The following is an 18,979-nucleotide window of genomic DNA, read 5'->3' on the forward strand; positions in this document are numbered from 1 at the left end:
CCTCACTGACGTCAGTGCATCTGAGCTGTGAGTCCAGTGACTTCTGGGACTTCCTGTATCTTGCTGAGTATATTCTTTAAAGAGGTTTCTCTGCTATATTACTACTGTATCTGCTGTATTTAGGTATACTAGAATGCTAGTCTGTACTGTCTTTCTAATTTGAACATTTTGAGCTGTGATTTCTTGCTTTTTTACACAAGTGACTGAAAAGTCAACCAAACCAGCTAGGATTTAAGTATGTGCTCTGTAATCCAAATCTACTAGGGACTAAACTTTATTCTACTTTTTACCTTGATGTAAACAGATCTTTGTCCTTAATCAGTTTGGCAAGAATTTCACATTCTAGCAAACTGAGACTTCACTGTTAGCAAGGAATCCCCTGCCTGAGTGCTGACTCTTACCAGTATCGATTGATAAGTGGGCAATTCCTTCAACGACCTGTGGGCGGGCTCATCACAGCTGTAACTAATTATTGCCAATTTGGGTGTATAACCAGGTTGGGGCTTGGAGCGTCAGCTGTAGTGTCAGGGAAGACTCCTCGTATGAAGACTCGGAGGATAAAGACCTAGGAGTCTTTCATGGGAGTCAAGACTCGGAGGATAAAGACCTAGGAGTCTTTAATGGGAATCAAGACTCAGAGGATAAAGACATAGGAGTCTTTCGTGGGAGTCAAGACTCGGAGGATAAAGACCTAGTAGTCTTTCGTGGGAGTCAAGACTCGGAGGATAAAGACCTGGGAGTCTTCGGTGGTGGCTGAGGGCGGCTGAGTATAAACATTTCCCTGTGATAATGTGTTTTCTTTCCATACCTCTGTGCACATCTACTCGTAAGATATTATAGACTTGGACTCAGTCACACATGCATCAAAATCCTTCCTCTCTTATTTATCCCACCCGCTCTACACAGACCCAGCGCCTCGTCACAGGGGGCCTCTGGAACTGCCAGTCAGCTAACCGCAAGGCAGACTTCATCTCTGGCTTCGCTATCAAGCAATCGCTGGACTTCCTGGCTCTCACTGAGACTTGGATCACACCAGACAACATCAACCCCTGCTGCTCTCTCCTCGGCCTTCTCCTTCAGCCACACACCCAGACCCTCTGGTCGGGGTGGGGGCACAGGTCTACTCATCTCACCCAAATGGAGTTTTGCTCTCTACCCACTTCAATTATTTACCCCACTGTCTTTTGAATTGCATGCAGTGACTCACAAAGCTGGCAACCACCTTGACTATATTTTCACCAGAAACTCACTGTAACTCCACTTCATGTCTCTGACCACTTCTTCATCTCGTACTCTCTCCCACTCTTTGGAACTGACAACCCTCCCACAACGGACTCTGCACCTGTCCGTCGCAACATCCGCACCCTCTCACCCTCCTCTCTGGCCTCCTCTGTTCTGTCAGCCCTCCCTTCAACTGATTCCTTCTCACTCATGCAGCCTGACTCTGCCACTGACACTCTCCTCTCTACGCTATCTTCCTCTCTTGATTCTCTCTGTCCTCTTATGACTCGAAAGGTCCGCAAGTCCTCTTACGACTCTAAAGGTCCTCAAGTCCTCTCCGGCTCCGTGGCTGTCCGAACCGGTGCGCGCCGAGAGAGCCACTATGCGAGCATCGGAAAGGAAATGGCGAAAATCCAAACACGCCAGCGACCTGCTCGCCTATCACTCTCTTCTCTCCTCCTTCTCTGCGTCCATCTCTGCAGCCAAAAGTCTGTTCTATCAATCCAGAATCGAATCCTCTTCATCTAACCCTAAAAAGCTCTTCTCAATTTTTGCCAACCTCCTCGACCCCCCTGGTCCTCCCCCTCCCTCCACCCTTCTACCAAGCCACTTTGTTGACTACTTTACAAAAAAGATAGACAACATACGCTCCTCATTTACTAATCCATCTTCCATAACTACACCTCCAGTAACTTCACCTTCTTCCCCCTCATTTTCCTCTTTTATCCCCCTGTCTCCCAATCAAGTTCTTACCTTGGTAACCTCTGCCCGCCCAACCACCTGCCCCCTTGACCCCATCCCTTCTCACCTTCTCCAGTCCATTGCTCCGGACCTTCTTCCCTTTCTCACCCATCTTATTAACACCTCCCTCTCAACCGGCTGTTTCCCTAACTCTCTGAAGGAGGCGGAGTCAACCCTCTCCTGAAGAAACCCACTCTCGACCCATCTGCAGTCAATAACTACAGACCTGTCTCTCTCCTCCCCTTCCTTTCCAAAACTCTAGAGCGAGCTATCTCTAACCAAGTCTCCTCCTATCTGCACAGCAACAACCTTCTAGACCCCCAACAGTCTGGATTCAAGGCCACTCAACATAGACTGCCCTCCTTGCTGTCTCTGAGCAGCTTCACACTAGAGCAGCCTCTCTCTCCTCTGTCCTCATCCTTCTAGACCTTTCCGCTGCCTTTGACACAGTGAACCACCAGATCCTCTTGTCCTCCCTCCAGGACCTGGGTATCTCAGGCACCGCGCTCTCACTCTTCTTATCCTACCTCACCGACCGCTCTTACCGGGTAACCTGGAGAGGATCTGTGTCTGAGCCTTGTCCTCTGACTACTGGGGTCCCTCAGGGCTCAGTCCTTGGTCCTCTTCTCTTCTCTCTGTACACCAACTCTCTCGGCTCTGTCATTCGCTCGCATGGCTTCACCTACCACAGCTATGCTGACGACACCCAACTGATCCTCTCGTTTCCCCAATCTGAAGCACGGGTAGCAGCACGAATCTCTGCCTGTCTGACCGACATCTCTCAGTGGATGTCTGCACACCACCTGAAAATTAACCCGGACAAGACTGAACTTCTCCTCCTTCCAGGAAAATGCTCTCCCACCCACAACCTAACTATTACCTTCAACAACTCAGTGCTGGTTCCGACTCCGACTGCCAGGAACCCCGGAGTGACGCTCGACATTCAACGCTCCCTGACTGCCAACATTACCGCAATAACACGCTCCTGTAGGTACATGCTGTACAACATCAGGAGAATACGACCTCTTCTCACTCAGAAGGCGGCACAGGTCCTGGTCCAGGCTCTGGTCATCTCACGGCTAGACTACTGCCTCCTGGCAGGTCTACCTGCTAATGTCATTCAACCTCTACAGCTTATCCAGAATGCAGCTGCTCGACTGGTCTTCAACCTCCCGAAATTTACCCACACTACTCTGCTCCTCCGCGACCTTCACTGGTTACCGGTGGCCGCAGCATACACTTCAAAACATTGGTACTTGCGTACCGTGCTGCGAACAGATCGGGTCCAGTCTACATCCAGGACATGGTCTAACCTCACACCCCAGCTCGTTCACTTCACTCGGCTTCTGCCAATCGGCTTGTAGCTCCTTCACTTCGAGCTAAACACTCAACAAAATCACGACTGTTTGCTGTGCTGGCTCCTCATTGGTGGAACGAGCTCCCCATTGACATCAGGACAGCAGAAAGTCTCTACATCTTCCGTTGCAAACTAAAAACACATCTTTTTCGACTATGAGACGACACTGGCTGACAGGAACTGACTGACTGTCACACTGACTGTCTAACAGAGGCTGACTCACAGAGACAGTGACTGACGAATAGTGACTAACTGACTGAGACAGAGACTCACAGAGACTGACTGACGAATAGTGACTAACTGACTGAGACAGAGACTCACAGAGACTGACTGACGAATAGTGACTAACTGACTGAGACAGAGACTCACAGAGACTGACTGACAGTGACTGAATGAAAAAGAGAGACTGACTGAAGCAGTGACTGACTAACCCGAGACAGTAACCGACGAACAGTGACTGACTGACTGAGACAGCGACTGACTGACTGTCACACTGACTGACTAAGACACTGACTGACAGTGACTGACTGACAGTGACTGACGGTGAGGGACTGACAGACAGAAACTGACTAACAAAGGCTGACTCATAGAGACAGTGACTGACGAACAGTGACTGACTGACTGAGACAGAGACTGACTGACAGTGACTGAATGAAAAAGAGAGACTGACTGACACTAGCTGACCGAAACTGACAGACTGAGACATTGATTGACACTGACTGACTAACTGACAGAGACTGACTCTCTGACAGAGACTGACTAACCAAGACAGTGACTGACGAACAGTGACTGGCCGAGACTGAGTCAGAGAAAGTAAATGACAGAGACTGACTGCAACAGAGACAGTGGCTGACTGAGAAAAAGACACTGACTGAGTGACTGAGACGGTGACAAACTGACTGTCTGACAGAGACTGACTATCTGACTGAGAAAGAGACTGACTGACTGACTGACTGACTGAGACAGTGGCTGACAGAGACTGACTCACAGAAACTGACTGACGGAGACAGTCTAACTGACTGGCTGACTGAATAAGAGACACTGATTGACAGTGTCTGACAGAGACAGTGGCTGACTGACTGACAGAGACTGACTGACTGAAACATTCACTGGCTGACTAAGTAAAAGACAATGACTGAGCCAGTGACTGACGAACAGAGACTGACTGACGGAGACAGTCTAACTGACTGGCTGACTGAGTAAGAGACACTGATTGACAGTGTCTGACTGAGACAGAGACAGTGCTGACGAACAGTGACTGATTGACTGAAACAGTGGCAAACTCACTGACTGACTAACTGACAAAGACTGACTGTCTGACTGAGAAAGAGACTGACTAACCAAGACAGTGACTGACGAACAGTGACTGTCAGATAAAGTAAATGACTGACAACAGTGGCTGACTGAGATTGTCTCACAGAGACTGACTGACAGACAAAGACTGACTAACAGAAACAGACCCACAGAGACTGACTGACAGAGACTGACTGACTGAGATGGACACAGGAAGTTAAGGGATACATAAATAGATGGGCTAAACAAAGGAAGCACTGGGCGCATGGTGTTGAGACTTTAAAGCACCCATTATGTAAACACATGGTGGTTGCAGGTGGTGGAAGGATGTAGTTGTCATTGATGATGACAGAAACAGAAGGATTTGTTTAAGATGTGATTCCAGTGACCAACACTGTATCCAGTATAGAGTAAAATACATACAGCACCAGTACAGACAACAGTACATCGTAGTGGGACATGGAGAAGAAACTGTACCAAAAAGGATAATGTAAACACGTCCAACAGACTAAATAACACAGTACATGCATTTGAAAAAGTTTAAATAAATAACGAAAATTGGCAGTGTCAAAACGCAATGTTAGAAGTGTCGTATTCAAACAAAAGTGCTGAAATTCAATTCAACGTCATCAGCATGAGAACATTGTGTGATGTCTGATCACGAGCACAGCAGAAGAAATGCCACAGTCATCATTTACTTCAGAAAGCTTTTTATTTAAATAGGTTAATTTCCAGAGAAGTATTTTTCACATTTACACTGTACACATGCACTTTTAGGCCGTTAGCACAGCCTTCTGAATCATGGACATGAGTACACCAACATTTATGTGAAATAAAAATAAAACAAAGAGAAACATATAAAAGTCATACAGGGATCCCGAGCAAAGTAACAGACTGTAATGGCAGAGAGGATGTGTCGAATATAAACATTGTCGCTCCTTTAATATTTTTGAAGCAATCCACAATGCTGCTAATTCCTGTTAATTGCACTTAGCTAATTGACAATACATGATCACGTAACAAGGTCTTACAAAGATTGAGACATCATTCATATACCTTACATTATTTTCCAGGCAAAGGGGTTCAGCCAACTCTCCTCAGATATTCCTGTCTATTTATTACAGTTCAAATATCCAAATATTGCTGTGTTTTCATTTCAGACTCCAATCGTATCAACCGTTCCTAGCTGCATCATTTTCACAACACAAAAAACAACACTCTTCTCAAAGATCATTTAGTTCACCGTAAAAGTGCAACAAAAAGAAAGCTATCTCTTGGAAAGTCCATGCCTTGTGTATTTTCTCACAAAAGAGCTGTGTGCTTACATCAGTAACCATACGACTATCAGGAGAGTGGAAGAGGCACAACACAGGATGGACTTGGATGTAGGACCAACATGCTGGAGGTGGTCAAACAACCCGACATGTTTACAACTGAACCTGATCGTAAACATCAGGTTTAGTGTCGATCACTCAGGGCCAAAGGAAGTCAAAACAAAGACACATCACTACCTGCTGTGTGACCCGGTGGAGGAAGTGATGACACCAACAACCAAAAACTCAACTGTAGTGCTTCAATACAAATTCAAACATTGTAATATGATTAAGAGAGTGGATCTGCCCCGTAAGATGCATTGTGCAATTAAAACCTAAAGACCCTCACAGGGATGTGTCATATGCATACTCTCAGACCAACACTTATCACAGATTTATACATCAGTATACACAATGTAGTAGCTTACAGGTTTGTGACTGTAGCAGCACCTTCAGTTCATATTCAAGACAAATCTCCAGTGATTAAATAAAACGAGGAGGATAAAATTACATACGCAGGTTTAAACCCAGGGTGTGCACACAATGGTGTATGGAGAGTGTGAAAAGGAGGGGGAAGCTGTTGTGGAGCTCATCTTAATACTTAAGTTTTAACATGGAACAATAAAAGAATGTACAAAAATATATATTTGTTTTACATGAACAGTACGAATTACTTTATACTCAACTGTAAAATGCATAATAATTGCACCGGCATCATTAGTCATACTTATTTCCTACAACAATTACCAGTAAAAGAAACCATTGAGACACCTTTAAATCAGCATTTCAGGAAGAAATTTTAAAACAAACAAAATCATTTTTTTGTGTGTGAAAATGAGCTCTCCTTAAGTTCTCATGTGTGTATCGTCCAAGACAAGTTTTTCCATAACCTTCACAGCAAAGCTGGTTTGCACTGTGAGAATGTGTGGGACACTTTGCAAACATCAGGGACAGAAACTGGAGACAAGGTGGGCTGTGGAAGGCTGCAGGTTGATGTGTGTGTGTGTGTGTGTGTGTGTGTGTGTGTTGGTTTCAGCACACACACACTGTGGTCTTGTTATGCTGCTGGAGAATGGGCGAGGCGTTATTGGACTCCTTCTGTTTCTTCTCTGTGTTGTGTTGGACCAGCGGCAGCCTGTCAGCAGTCCTGCAGCGGGCCTTCTTGGCCGTCTGGCCTGATGGGGGCCCGTCAATAGTTCTTTTGCTGCTGGGGATCCTGCCAGCGGGACGGGACTGGCTGGGCAACTCAGCGCCACCGTTTGGACACAGAGTGAACAGGTCAGACAGATCCATGTGGTACAGGCTGTTGCTCCCCGATAGGCCGTCCCGTCGCTCCAAGGCAGGGAGGAGGTCACACATGGCCGAGGGAGAGTCCTCCTCGAGAGACCGCTGCAGGAGAAAGAGTGAGATGAAGAACAGTGAGGACAAACTGCAGCACTAAAATAGAAAGAAATGGAGATGATTCTTCTTCGTCAATATTCACAATACATATGTGTGTGTGCGTCCGTCATGTTACAGTTGTTTCAAAACAACTGTTCGGGAAGAAAGCCCACCTAAAATAACACATACCCAAGATGCATCAGGAAAACCTATTTATATGACCACTCTGGAGTAAATAGAGATGCAATAAAGGAAGGAATTAAAGTATAATCCTCAACTAGTATAGAATCTAAATTTCAAAGGCAGTATCACCATTATGAATAAAGGTCTATTACTACTGTTTCCCCCCCCACCCTTTTTTGACTGGGACTACATGTCGACTGTTATTGGGAATCTGATTTCAAAAACACTATTTACTTCCAGATAGCACTGTAAAAAATAACATGAATCTTCCAGAAACCTAGAAATAGTAATAAACAGAATGAATATTGGTCAATATTCATATATGACTGAGGAGCTCCATGCTACAGCCAGTACCAGTTTCAGTATGGAAGCATGAACCACACATTACAGGCGCTCACTGACTGACGTTACAAAACAAATGCTTCTTCTCTTCTCTGCAACACATCCGGGGCAATGATCCAAACAATCCTGCTCTGAAGGGCCACGCAACCCCACAAAGCTGGATGCAGTATGTGGGCATTTAACACTTCCTCAACGTATTATTGAAGATGAAACCGGAACCTTCTCTCAATGAAATGCTTTATGTCTTGATATCATCATTTTGGGAATTCTTGGGTGCAAATTAAATTAGTTGTCGTCCTGCCCTCACCTGAAGGAGAGGAGTGTCAGCGCGAGATATGGAGGTGGGAGGACACTGGGACACCTTGGCTAAGTCCAGCAGCACCTCCTCATGGTGCAGCACGTCCTGGGAGGACCCTGGCTCCTGCAAGGCGATAACGATGGCACTGGTGTTGTCAGCACGCAACATGCGCTGGCGCCACCGCAGCAGAGCATGGCTGACCAGCTGCCGGGCACTCGATACCCCGCATGGTGCCTGCAGCATGGAAGGCTGTTATTAAACTGACACGGTCTGATATGAGGTTGACATTACATCAACTATTACTCTGTTATATTATCATTCAAATATCATTATAGAGCTTTTTGATCATGTTTACTTGTCGAGCCCTTTAATCTACAACAGATCACAAACCAGGTTGCTAGGTAAGGAAGGCATGCATCTTTAATGATCCAAAATGAATAACACAGAGTAACCAGCACTTTGCTACTGGACCTCTCCACTCACCATCGCCTCATCATTGTTCTGACACATGGAGATAGCCTCTTGAGGTGGCACCATGTTCCACAGACCATCACTGCCCAGGATGATGTAGCGGTGTTTTCTGGGGTCAAGGGTCACCACACTAGTGTCTGGCTCTGGAGAAACCACAAACTCCCCACTGTAGAAGTCATAGCTCCACAGATCACCTGTTTAAGGAAGGAGAAATGTAGAAATGATGACTGCTGGTGGGTTGCCTTTCCTCTCTTTTACGAGACTAAACCTTCTGTGGAAAAGCCAGACATCTTTCCAAAAAAACACTTAAATAAAACTGTGCTACAAAGTGGATGAAGGAGAGCTTTCACCAGATTTGTTTTATGAATGCCATTAAATCAAAAGGTCAGTAATAAAGTGGCTATTTTTTCTCTGACTCAATCAATCCCTTTCCCCCTGAATGGATGAGTCCTTTAAACTAGATTGAAACCCAATGGTTATTGATCACTGGGGTCCACAACTCTGGAATATTGTACACTTGTCAAAACTCTCTGAAATATCTTACATCCTTGATGAGAACTGATGACAGGATATTTGCTGAGATGAACGTGATAGTTACTTTTCCTACCTAGAGCTCGGGCTACAGCCAAGAATGGGATCTGGTCAATGACAGTGCTCCGCCGGACTGGGCCGTTGTGACTCAGGCGTGGTCTCTTCCAGACAACCCGGTTCACTCCAGATTTTTTGATAACACTGTTAGATAGATAGAAAGTATCCATACATTTAACAAAGGCAGTTTTAGACATTATGCGAGGGAACAACACTATGTTGCCAGCTGGGTAGAATGAGCTAAAGCTAAGGCAGTAATACAGTAATACAGTGATACAGTAATACAGTAATACAGTGATACAGTAATAGTGATACAGTGATACAGTGATACAGTAATACAGTAATACAGTGATACAGTAATAGTGATACAGTGATACAGTAATACAGTAATACAGTGATACAGTGATACAGTAATAGTGATACAGTGATACAGTAATACAGTGATACAGTAATACAGTGATATAGTAATACAGTGCAGTCTGATCCCTGCAGTAAATCCTAATTTCATGAAGGTCACAATGTCAGTTTTTTTTTCAAATTGTGTTTGTTTTCCACTTCCCCTAATTGATTGGAGAGGTTTAGAATTATAGCAGTTTAGTTCAAACTGGGCTGAAACTGAATTGAGTTAATCCTGCTGCTTGAAAGTTAATCCTGGTTGGTGCAATTTACCCGAGACATTTTGGATGCTGTGAATAATGACAATTGACTATACACACACCAAAAGACTGGAAAAACCACTCTAATACATCTTAACAGGAAACTGGAGGGGCAAGTAGAAATGTATTAAATAAAACTAGCAGTGCTGAAAGTATAAATATACTAAATATTGCAGCATAGTATCTGATGAACAAATAAATGTGTCCATTTCCACAATCTGGTTTACTAATATAAGTGAAAGAAAAGTAACAAGCTATAATTTGTATCCAGCAGTAATATAAACATCTGGCGGGCCGATAACCGTTAATGCTTTTTTTCTCCTCCAAAATGTACAGTTAATCTTCACTATGTGGATAGATGATCTATCCTGTAATCATTTCAATAAAAAGGAAGGGCCTGTCTTATCAATGAGGGAGTGCTAACAGACATGTTGGGGCTGCACATTATGCTTTTCTGTCTTCACCAATTTCCCTACGTGCAAATCTGCAATGACAAATCAATCATGGTCACTTATATTGTCGGGGATTTGCCTTAACATGTAGAGGTGAAGTAGGATGAATTAATATCCATGTATACCAAATATGATGTTAGATTACATGGCCCAACTGCCCAGGCCTAATGTGTTGTCGTAATATATGATTTTAAAGCTTTTTAAATGCTGACATTCCCAATAACATGACTACATCCTGTCTTGTTGTCTAAATCTTGTTATATGTTGTGCAGTAAAGCTGCATTACATGTGTGCAGCTAAAGCACAACTATGAATTCCCTTTAAAGCTTACCATGCCATGTCAGCATTAAAGCATGGTTGTTGTCAAGCCATCCAGGCGCCTATGACTACGACAACATCTTATCAGTAGACATGCCAGAGACGGCATAAAGGACATTGTTCGTCAAGCAGATAACACTTTGATATGCTATTGCACAAAAGAGGCAGCTACATCCTAACAGGGCCTTCCAACTGAAGGGTTTTGTTTTGGTTATGTGCTCTGAAGAATGCTGTGGTGGCCTGGCTGCAAAAACACCCTTTCTAATGTTAGTACTGCGGAAAGTCAGGGTGACTTGTTGGTTAAGCCTTACCTCCCTCCCAGACCTTCGATACGCTCCCTCTCTCTGGGTAGTTCAGGTTTGTGGTCTTGTGTGACTTCCACGGCTCTGATGAACGGGTCTGAAGGGTCATCCTGGACCCCTAGAACCACTGCAGAGTCCCCGACGTGGGCCACATACATGCGGTTTCCACGGATGAACACCACGCTGGCTGTGGTGCCTGATGTGCTGGGAAGGCCTGTGAGTGTCTTTGGCCACTCAGCTGAGAGGATGAAAGAGAGAACATGTACTGTAAATATTGATATTTACTCGTCACTGCTTATAAACAGTGTGTAGCATATTGTCCTCCAGTAAACAGAAACACACAGCAGAATGATGGGCAGAACAAATGCTCCTACAAACGACTTTACATGTATGTATTGATAATCTCCACGGATGACAACCCTGTGACCTTTGGTTAGTTTGCTGCACGCGGCCTGTCTGGAGCAAGTCTTTAACCTAATCTAAATCAGCACGTGAGCTTTACAGAGCGCGTGCGTTGACACCCTTAAGTGACCAGCTGTCAATCAATCTGACATGCCCAGGCATATCCAGGACGGACAGCCGTGCTCAGAATGACGTAGCACACGCCGGCTACGTCATAATTTAGGTTTAGGTTTTCTAATGGATAATAACAAGATGTGCGGGTGTAATTAAAATAAAAAACAATATCCAAACGTACAACGAGTCCGAGCTAAACAATAACATATTGTCCGACTTCTGGATTGGTTCCTGGTGTCCGGTGTGTCGGGCTTTGTGTGGAACCAATGCTAATGCTAACCCCGTTAGCTCTGCTGCCTCCGGCTGCTAACACTATCGCTCCATGCACATTTAAGTGGCTACACGCGCCGAGCGAAGGGTTAACGTGAGCGGAAATAGCTGTAACTGAGGTGGGCCTTCTTGAAATGCACATAACACAACATTACATGTCATAACCGCACAGCCAGAGGGAGAGCGACGTTAGCCCCGGGGATCTTCTGGTAAACTCGGCTTTCGGTTAGGAGCCAGCAGGGCGCGAGCAGTGAACAACTTGTAGGACGTCACGCGAGGCCACACTAACTTACAGCCGGGGGCTCGCTGCTCCGGCCGAGGGGCAGCCCATAATGACAGCTCGTGATGTCAGGACATTGGAGCTGGTGGTTGCAACGTTACACTCACGTAGCTTCTTCCACATGGCGTGATGGCAGGCTATGAATCCTTTCCGTATAGCCGAGCAGACCTCCATGTCACAGTCCGACCAGAACCCCCGCTGCTTCTTCATGAACTCCCACAAATAGTCTCGCGCAAACTGCGCAGCCTCGCGACCCCCGTGCCCGTCGAACACCGCAAAGAACGCTACGGAGCGGCGGGACGGAGTCGCTGGGCTCGGCTGGGCTCCCGGTGGGCTCCGACCTCCCGGTAAAGTCGTTTCCACTAATATACACTGGTCTTCCGTTTGCACGGGCTCACGCGATGCACCCGAACCCTGCGGCGGTCCAGCGGGTGCAGCAGTCCGCTCCGGGTGCGCGTCCGCAGCCAGAGAACCGGACGTCGAGTCTCCCCCGCTGGTCTCTTCTGGCTCTCCCGATGTCGGCTCATCTTCTCCCGGCTCGGGCTCGACGATGACTTCGGTCACGTCTTCCATGTATTTCCTGCCTCCTTGGTCGGTAAAAACACTCACTCGCATCAATAATGCGTTTTCCATAGCTCCAGAAAGAAGTCGCTCTTTAATTATTGGGCACAGTTAGCATATAAACACCCGGAGAGCTGAGTGTGTTGCAGCACAGGGTCCTGCCTTTGTTTATGTCCGAGCGTAGTCGGCATGCTCAAACGCGTTGACGTCACGGTCTGTCTTCTTCCAGCACGTCGACGTGGCCACGCCGACGCAACTGTTGTCCTCTCGAGGTTGAGAAACAGCTCAAGGTGTAACAGGCCAGGTGAGAACGACTTGGATATGAAGGAGCCACCGTGGGGCCTCGGGCAAAGGACTGAATACTATTCTTCAATGGAAGGAGTTGTGTAGCAAATGGTCAGGAGTCACAAGATGTGTCAACGGTCAAGTCTTCAAGAAACTTGGCTGAAACCAGCATTAGATTTTGTAAAACAAGAAATGCAAAATAGATAATTAAAGAAAGGCCTGCAATAAGCTGTCATTGGAGTTGCTGGGGAACGAGCTGTACATTTTAATGGAACGGTGATTTGCAGTAGAGACTTTAATGCTCACAGTGCATTATTGAAGAGCTACAATGATGTGAATGGAGAGGTGGTTGAATAATTAAATGCCTCAATAATAAAAATGGTAGCAGATTAATTGTACCGAATTGACCATAGATTTAAGTATCAGAGCCAGTAGCAGCTATGCACTTACAATTGTAAGAGACAGTAGTAGATCAAGTGTTCTGCCCTGCAGTATTGTGGCCTTCTGTACCTTCTGGACGTGGATCTGGAGCTACATGAGGCCAGAGTGAGTAACACAAAGGTAGACAGAGTGAATGAATACTATTACCACACAGATAACAGTTACAGTCCAGTTATATGATGTCTGCAGTGGATTGAATGGATTCAACCCGTAAAGTATATAGTCTGAGGTCTGGTCCTACCAGAGCCAACCTGACATGGTCCTTGAAGCCCTGTTCACCAGTGTGTCAAGGAGGGCAGTGACCAACATCAATATGAGTAAGTATGGAAGTAAAGGACAAGGAATAATAGGGCTGCTTTACTGGTTAAATAATGATCTAGTATGAAGATGGCGCAGTAATGGCCGAGCTCCAGAAGGTGGCAGCAATGCAACACAACGGATGCCGGCTGCCGTTTAACCCCAACGAAGAAGAAGAAGAAGGTACTCAGGGCGGGAAGAACGAGAGCGGAATGAACGCAGCTCGTGGTCGCCACCTTGTTTCTCACCTGGTTTCTCACCTTTTTATCACCTTGTTTCTCACCGCCGGCTGTCAGCGTACTCACCGGGTCATGGCGTATTTATAACAGCAGTGAGTCCGAGTCACGGGGAAGCGCAGCATTAGCGCAACACCCAGTAATACAGTTAAGAGCAGCGAACACGTGACTCCTGACGCAGGTAGGTGACGTCACACACAGGACAACACTAACGAGTAATACAGTTAACAGCAGCGAACACGTGACTCCTGACTAGTGACGTCACACACAGGACAACACATAACGTAGTAATACAGTTAACAGCAGCGAACACGTGACTCCTGACTAGTGACGTCACACACAGGACAACACTAACGAGTAATACAGTTAACAGCAGCGAACACGTGACTCCTGACTAGTGACGTCACACACAGGACAACACATAAGTAGTAATACAGTTAACAGCAGCGAACACGTGACTCCTGACTAGTGACGTCACACACAGGACAACACATAACGTAGTAATACAGTTAACAGCAGCGAACACGTGACTCCTGACTAGTGACGTCACACACAGGACAACACATAACGTAGTAATACAGTTAACAGCAGCGAACACGTGACTCCTGACTAGTGACGTCACACACAGGACAACACATAACGTAGTAATACAGTTAACAGCAGCGAACACGTGACTCCTGACTAGTGACGTCACACACAGGACAACACATAACGTAGTAATACAGTTAACAGCAGCGAACACGTGACTCCTGACTAGTGACGTCACACACAGGACAACACATAACGTAGTAATACAGTTAACAGCAGCGAACACGTGACTCCTGACTGGTGACGTCACACACAGGACAACACATAACGTAGTAATACAGTTAACAGCAGCGAACACGTGACTCCTGACTAGTGACATCACACACAGGACAACACATAACGTAGTAATACAGTTAACAGCAGCGAACACGTGACTCCTGACTAGTGACGTCACACACAGGACAACACATAACGTAGTAATGTAGTTAACAGCAGCGAACACGTGACTCCTGACTAGTGACGTCACACACAGGACAACACATAACGTAGTAATACAGTTAACAGCAGCGAACACGTGACTCCTGACTAGTGACGTCACACACAGGACAACACATAACGTAGTAATACAGTTAACAGCAGCGAACACGTGACTCCTGACTAGTGACGTCACACACAGGACAACACATAACGTAGTAATACAGTTAACAGCAGCGAACACGTGACTCCTGACTAGTGACGTCACACACAGGACAACACATAACGTAGTAATACAGTTAACAGCAGCGAACACGTGACTCCTGACTAGTGACGTCACACACAGGACAACACATAACGTAGTAATACAGTTAACAGCAGCGAACACGTGACTCCTGACTAGTGACGTCACACACAGGACAACACATAACGTAGTAATACAGTTAACAGCAGCGAACACGTGACTCCTGACTAGTGACGTCACACACAGGACAACACATAACGTAGTAATACAGTTAACAGCAGCGAACACGTGACTCCTGACTAGTGACGTCACACACAGGACAACACATAACGTAGTAATGTAGTTAACAGCAGCGAACACGTGACTCCTGACTAGTGACGTCACACACAGGACAACACATAACGTAGTAATGTAGTTAACAGCAGCGAACACGTGACTCCTGACTAGTGACGTCACACACAGGACAACACATAACGTAGTAATACAGTTAACAGCAGCGAACACGTGACTCCTGACTAGTGACGTCACACACAGGACAACACATAACGTAGTAATACAGTTAACAGCAGCGAACACGTGACTCCTGACTAGTGACGTCACACACAGGACAACACATAACGTAGTAATGCAGTTAACAGCAGCGAACACGTGACTCCTGACTAGTGACGTCACACACAGGACAACACATAACGTAGTAATACAGTTAACAGCAGCGAACACGTGACTCCTGACTCTGGTGACATCACACACAGGACAACACTAACGGACGAGGGCTTCACTCTCACGGTCCATAGCATACAGTATGTGACGTGAGGTTTCTCCTTGTTTGACACGTCTCCGTGGAGCAGGGACAGCAGCATGGCTACATCCCCAGTAGAGTACACCATTGGCGGGGTGAAGATCCACTTCCCCTGCAAGGCGTACCCGTCCCAGCTGGCTATGATGAACTCCGTGAGTAACACCACCACTTGAGAGGACGTTGGCCTATTAAGGAAGTAGCTCCTCACATGAGTAATAATGACATATTATGGCGTAAGGAAGTAGTTTACACAGTTATGGCACACATAAATCATGTTATCAATTACATGATTGTGTCTGTACCTTGTCTGCAGATCATACGAGGACTGAACTCTGGGCAGCACTGTTTGCTGGAGAGTCCCACGGGAAGTGGAAAGAGCTTGGCTCTGCTCTGCTCCACTCTGGGCTGGCAGCAGGCTCAGTTTGGTATGTCCGCTCTGACCGAGATCCAAGAAACCAAACTATTGTATCGGCAAGTAGGCCTATCCTCAAACTAAATGTTGAACCTGCGTTGTACGGATTAATTGGAGCAGAAGTCTGTCTCGTAACGAGATCTCACCAAGTGTCACTTGGTGGTTTCATGTTGGCATGGTTCTTTTCCATTTAGATTTTCATAAATTACTACATATGAACTTAATATTTATTTAGTGATGTGAGGCTAGATGAGACAGCATGTCTGTTGTTGTAATGGTATGATATTGTTTGTGTTTTCCTTGTTTGTTAACCGAATCCACATTGCAAATATGTCTCTTTCTCACTACCTTCTTGTTTGTAAATGGTTTCTGATTTTGTTGATATGGCCTACACCATGTACCAGCTGAGAACCAATTTCACTCATAATTATATTTGTTTCATTGTGTGATGACAGATAAACTCAAAGACGGAGGAAGCCTTTTGGAGGACAAGAGCCAGTCGGATAAAACCTGTGGCGACGATAAGAAGTCTGATGTCTCCACGCCCTGTCAGTGTGTGTGCCACGGCAGAGTCAGCAGTACCACCGCAAACAGCCAAACAGCAGCCAGACCTGCTGTTGTGGACCTCACAGTGTCACCCTGCAAAGAGCTGACACAGCCGCTGCCCCCAGCTCCTCGACAGAGTAAGTCTTTTTCAGCCCTTAGTTTTATTTGTGGTGGCATTTGAAACATGCATAACTGTTCTTTTGTATTATTATGTATATATATATTTTTAAACCTCCCCTGAAACACAATGATACTTGGTCATTTCAAATAGAGAGACATGTTTTTGAGTTGTTTTTTTTACTAGATTCACACAAAGTTGAATTGTCAGCTCATGAAATAAGAAATGTAATTATTTTTCACCTTTTTATATTTCTAGTTACTTTTGATCTATTTGGTAAGATTTCTTCATGCTATGTTCTCATCGGGGTTAAAATAACTTCCCTATTACGTCCACTGCAATAAGGGGGTGTAACGATACAAAGAAGTCAGGGTTCAGTTCATACACAAGGGCTGGTCTGGGAAAGGCAAAAAGAGCTCTTTCCTTTTCATTTATTTTGAACAGACAGATGTGTAAGTGTAAAAGACCGACACTATCCTCTCGCTGCCGACTGAGGTAACGCTCTGCCCGCTGGTTACTGTAGTAGAAGTGGTATCCAGTACCCGGGGAAGACCGAGGACACGCTGGAGGGATTATATCTCCCGGCTGGCCTTGGAACGCCTCGGGATCCCCCAGAATGAGCTGGAAAGTGTTGCGGGTGAGAGGGAAGCCTGGGTCGGCCTGCTGAACCTGCTGCCACCGCGACCCGACCCCGGATAAGAGCTGATAATGGATGGATGGATGGATGGATGGATGGAGGGATGGTATCCAGTATTGCAGTGGCTCATCACTTACAGTGTTCTAATGGATCAATTGCCCATCCACAGAGCCAAACGTAGATGAGATTCAACCGAGGACTAGCTCATTTCTGTTACAGTATAATCTAATATTGCAATTGTTGTGTTTCAGTGCCATCACCTGAGGAGTTGCAGCCCAGGAAACAGTCTATAGCCTCTCGTCTGTCTGAGAAGTTCCTGTCGAGCTTCAGCCCTAACCGCGAGAAGGACGACGACGACGACGACTTTCAGCCAGACAAGAAGCGCATTCGCACTGCGGAACACAAGGTAGTGTAGAAGCAATGGACATGCTGTTGTACATTTATACTGAATTTACCTGCCTGTTTTATGTGCAGACCAATTGTTCATTTCTGTGGTTCTGATTCCAATCCTGTGTGCCTACTAGACACAGTACCATTCATTCATTCAAAAATATGTATTCAAACACACTCTTTTCTTTTGGCTTTATGATTTAAAACAACCAATACCAATATTTGCAGTGGTTTGATGATTGTTGTATTGTAAGTACTAGATTGATGGTAACTCACAGTACTGTACTGTCAAGAGTGTGTTTGTTGCCGTTGAGTCAGAAACACACAATTTGAATGACTAGGAATAATGAGACCAAGTATAAATACTTACGTTTGAGAACGTGCCAATACCGAGTACTGATACAAGTACTTAATAATCCCATTACCCTTTTTACAATAACTTTGTTGTTGACGAGCCAACTTCCAACATTGTATTTTCCTGATATAAACAGCATTGTTCTTTGCAGTAGGGATGTTAATAATTAACTGTTGAACAGTTAAAAGAAATATAAAAAATAAAAACTGAGCAAAACGCAGAGGAGCGGCTCGTCACTTAAAGGAGACGAGCACTGCTGCTAACTTCAGAGATAACTCCCTTCACTCATCATCAGCTGCTTCACACACACAAACAGCTGTAACATTACTGCTAACTCACGGTAACACGCATGCTCTTCCTCTCTCGACCGGACACTTGCTAACGTTACGCCAGCTCACTCTTCCTGTCTCACTCACTCTCACTCTCCCATCGTCATGTTTCCATTGTGGTATCAGTGTAGTTCTGTGAGTATGAGTGCATGCAACACAGTATTAGGCTCTAATCCCTAATTAGGAAAGATAAGATTGTGTTTTTATTGATAAAAATAACAATCTTTGCATTAGTAGTTTTAATGATATATTATAAGCTGCTACTGTTAGGACGTTTATCAGGTCATGATTCCCTCTCTAATATCTGTTTTGTATTGCTGTCAAAACATCTTCAAACAACTGTTTT

At 45.4% G+C, this 18,979-nt stretch overlaps 2 protein-coding genes across 6 annotated transcripts in view; one reads left to right on the forward strand and one right to left on the reverse strand.

The window, feature by feature from the left end:
* Positions 1-5,305: 5,305 nt before the first annotated feature.
* Positions 5,306-12,741, reverse strand: LOC117728292 (protein phosphatase 1D-like). Its single transcript, XM_034529135.1, has 6 exons — positions 12,089-12,741; positions 10,925-11,153; positions 9,207-9,331; positions 8,612-8,793; positions 8,138-8,362; positions 5,306-7,314 (listed from the first exon to the last, which is right to left on the reverse strand). The coding sequence occupies exons 1-6, from the start codon at positions 12,612-12,614 to the stop codon at positions 6,958-6,960; spliced, it is 1,644 nt and encodes a 547-aa protein (XP_034385026.1). The 5' UTR covers positions 12,615-12,741; the 3' UTR covers positions 5,306-6,957.
* Positions 11,496-18,979, forward strand: part of brip1 (BRCA1 interacting protein C-terminal helicase 1) — a 96,327-nt gene continuing 88,843 nt past the window's right edge. For 3 of the 5 annotated variants that reach the window (XM_034529129.1, XM_034529132.1, XM_034529133.1), the window contains exons 1-5: positions 13,869-13,982; positions 15,896-15,998; positions 16,160-16,271; positions 16,714-16,941; positions 17,811-17,965. In XM_034529129.1, the coding sequence (XP_034385020.1) occupies positions 15,906-15,998; positions 16,160-16,271; positions 16,714-16,941; positions 17,811-17,965 (588 nt within the window). In that variant the 5' untranslated portion in view covers positions 13,869-13,982; positions 15,896-15,905. Of the gene's footprint in view, positions 11,821-13,868; positions 13,983-15,892; positions 15,999-16,159; positions 16,272-16,713; positions 16,942-17,810; positions 17,966-18,979 lie in introns of those variants that run through there. The other 2 variants (XM_034529131.1, XM_034529130.1) reach the window with 2 other exon arrangements.

The sequence above is a fragment of the Cyclopterus lumpus genome, chromosome 25, assembly GCF_009769545.1.
Source record: "Cyclopterus lumpus isolate fCycLum1 chromosome 25, fCycLum1.pri, whole genome shotgun sequence".
Classification (NCBI taxonomy): Eukaryota; Metazoa; Chordata; class Actinopteri; order Perciformes; family Cyclopteridae; genus Cyclopterus; species Cyclopterus lumpus.

Bases quoted from the DNA above. Each gene is read 5' to 3' on its own strand.
- LOC117728292 (XM_034529135.1), bottom strand. From the start codon at position 12,614: ATGGAAAACGCATTATTGATGCGAGTGAGTGTTTTTACCGACCAAGGA. The intron at 11,154-12,088 runs GTGAGTGTAACG...TCATCCTCTCAG, and splicing joins CGCCATGTGGAAGAAGCTAC to CTGAGTGGCCAAAGACACTC. The intron at 8,363-8,611 runs GTGAGTGGAGAG...TCCATGCTGCAG, and splicing joins AGAACAATGATGAGGCGATG to GCACCATGCGGGGTATCGAG.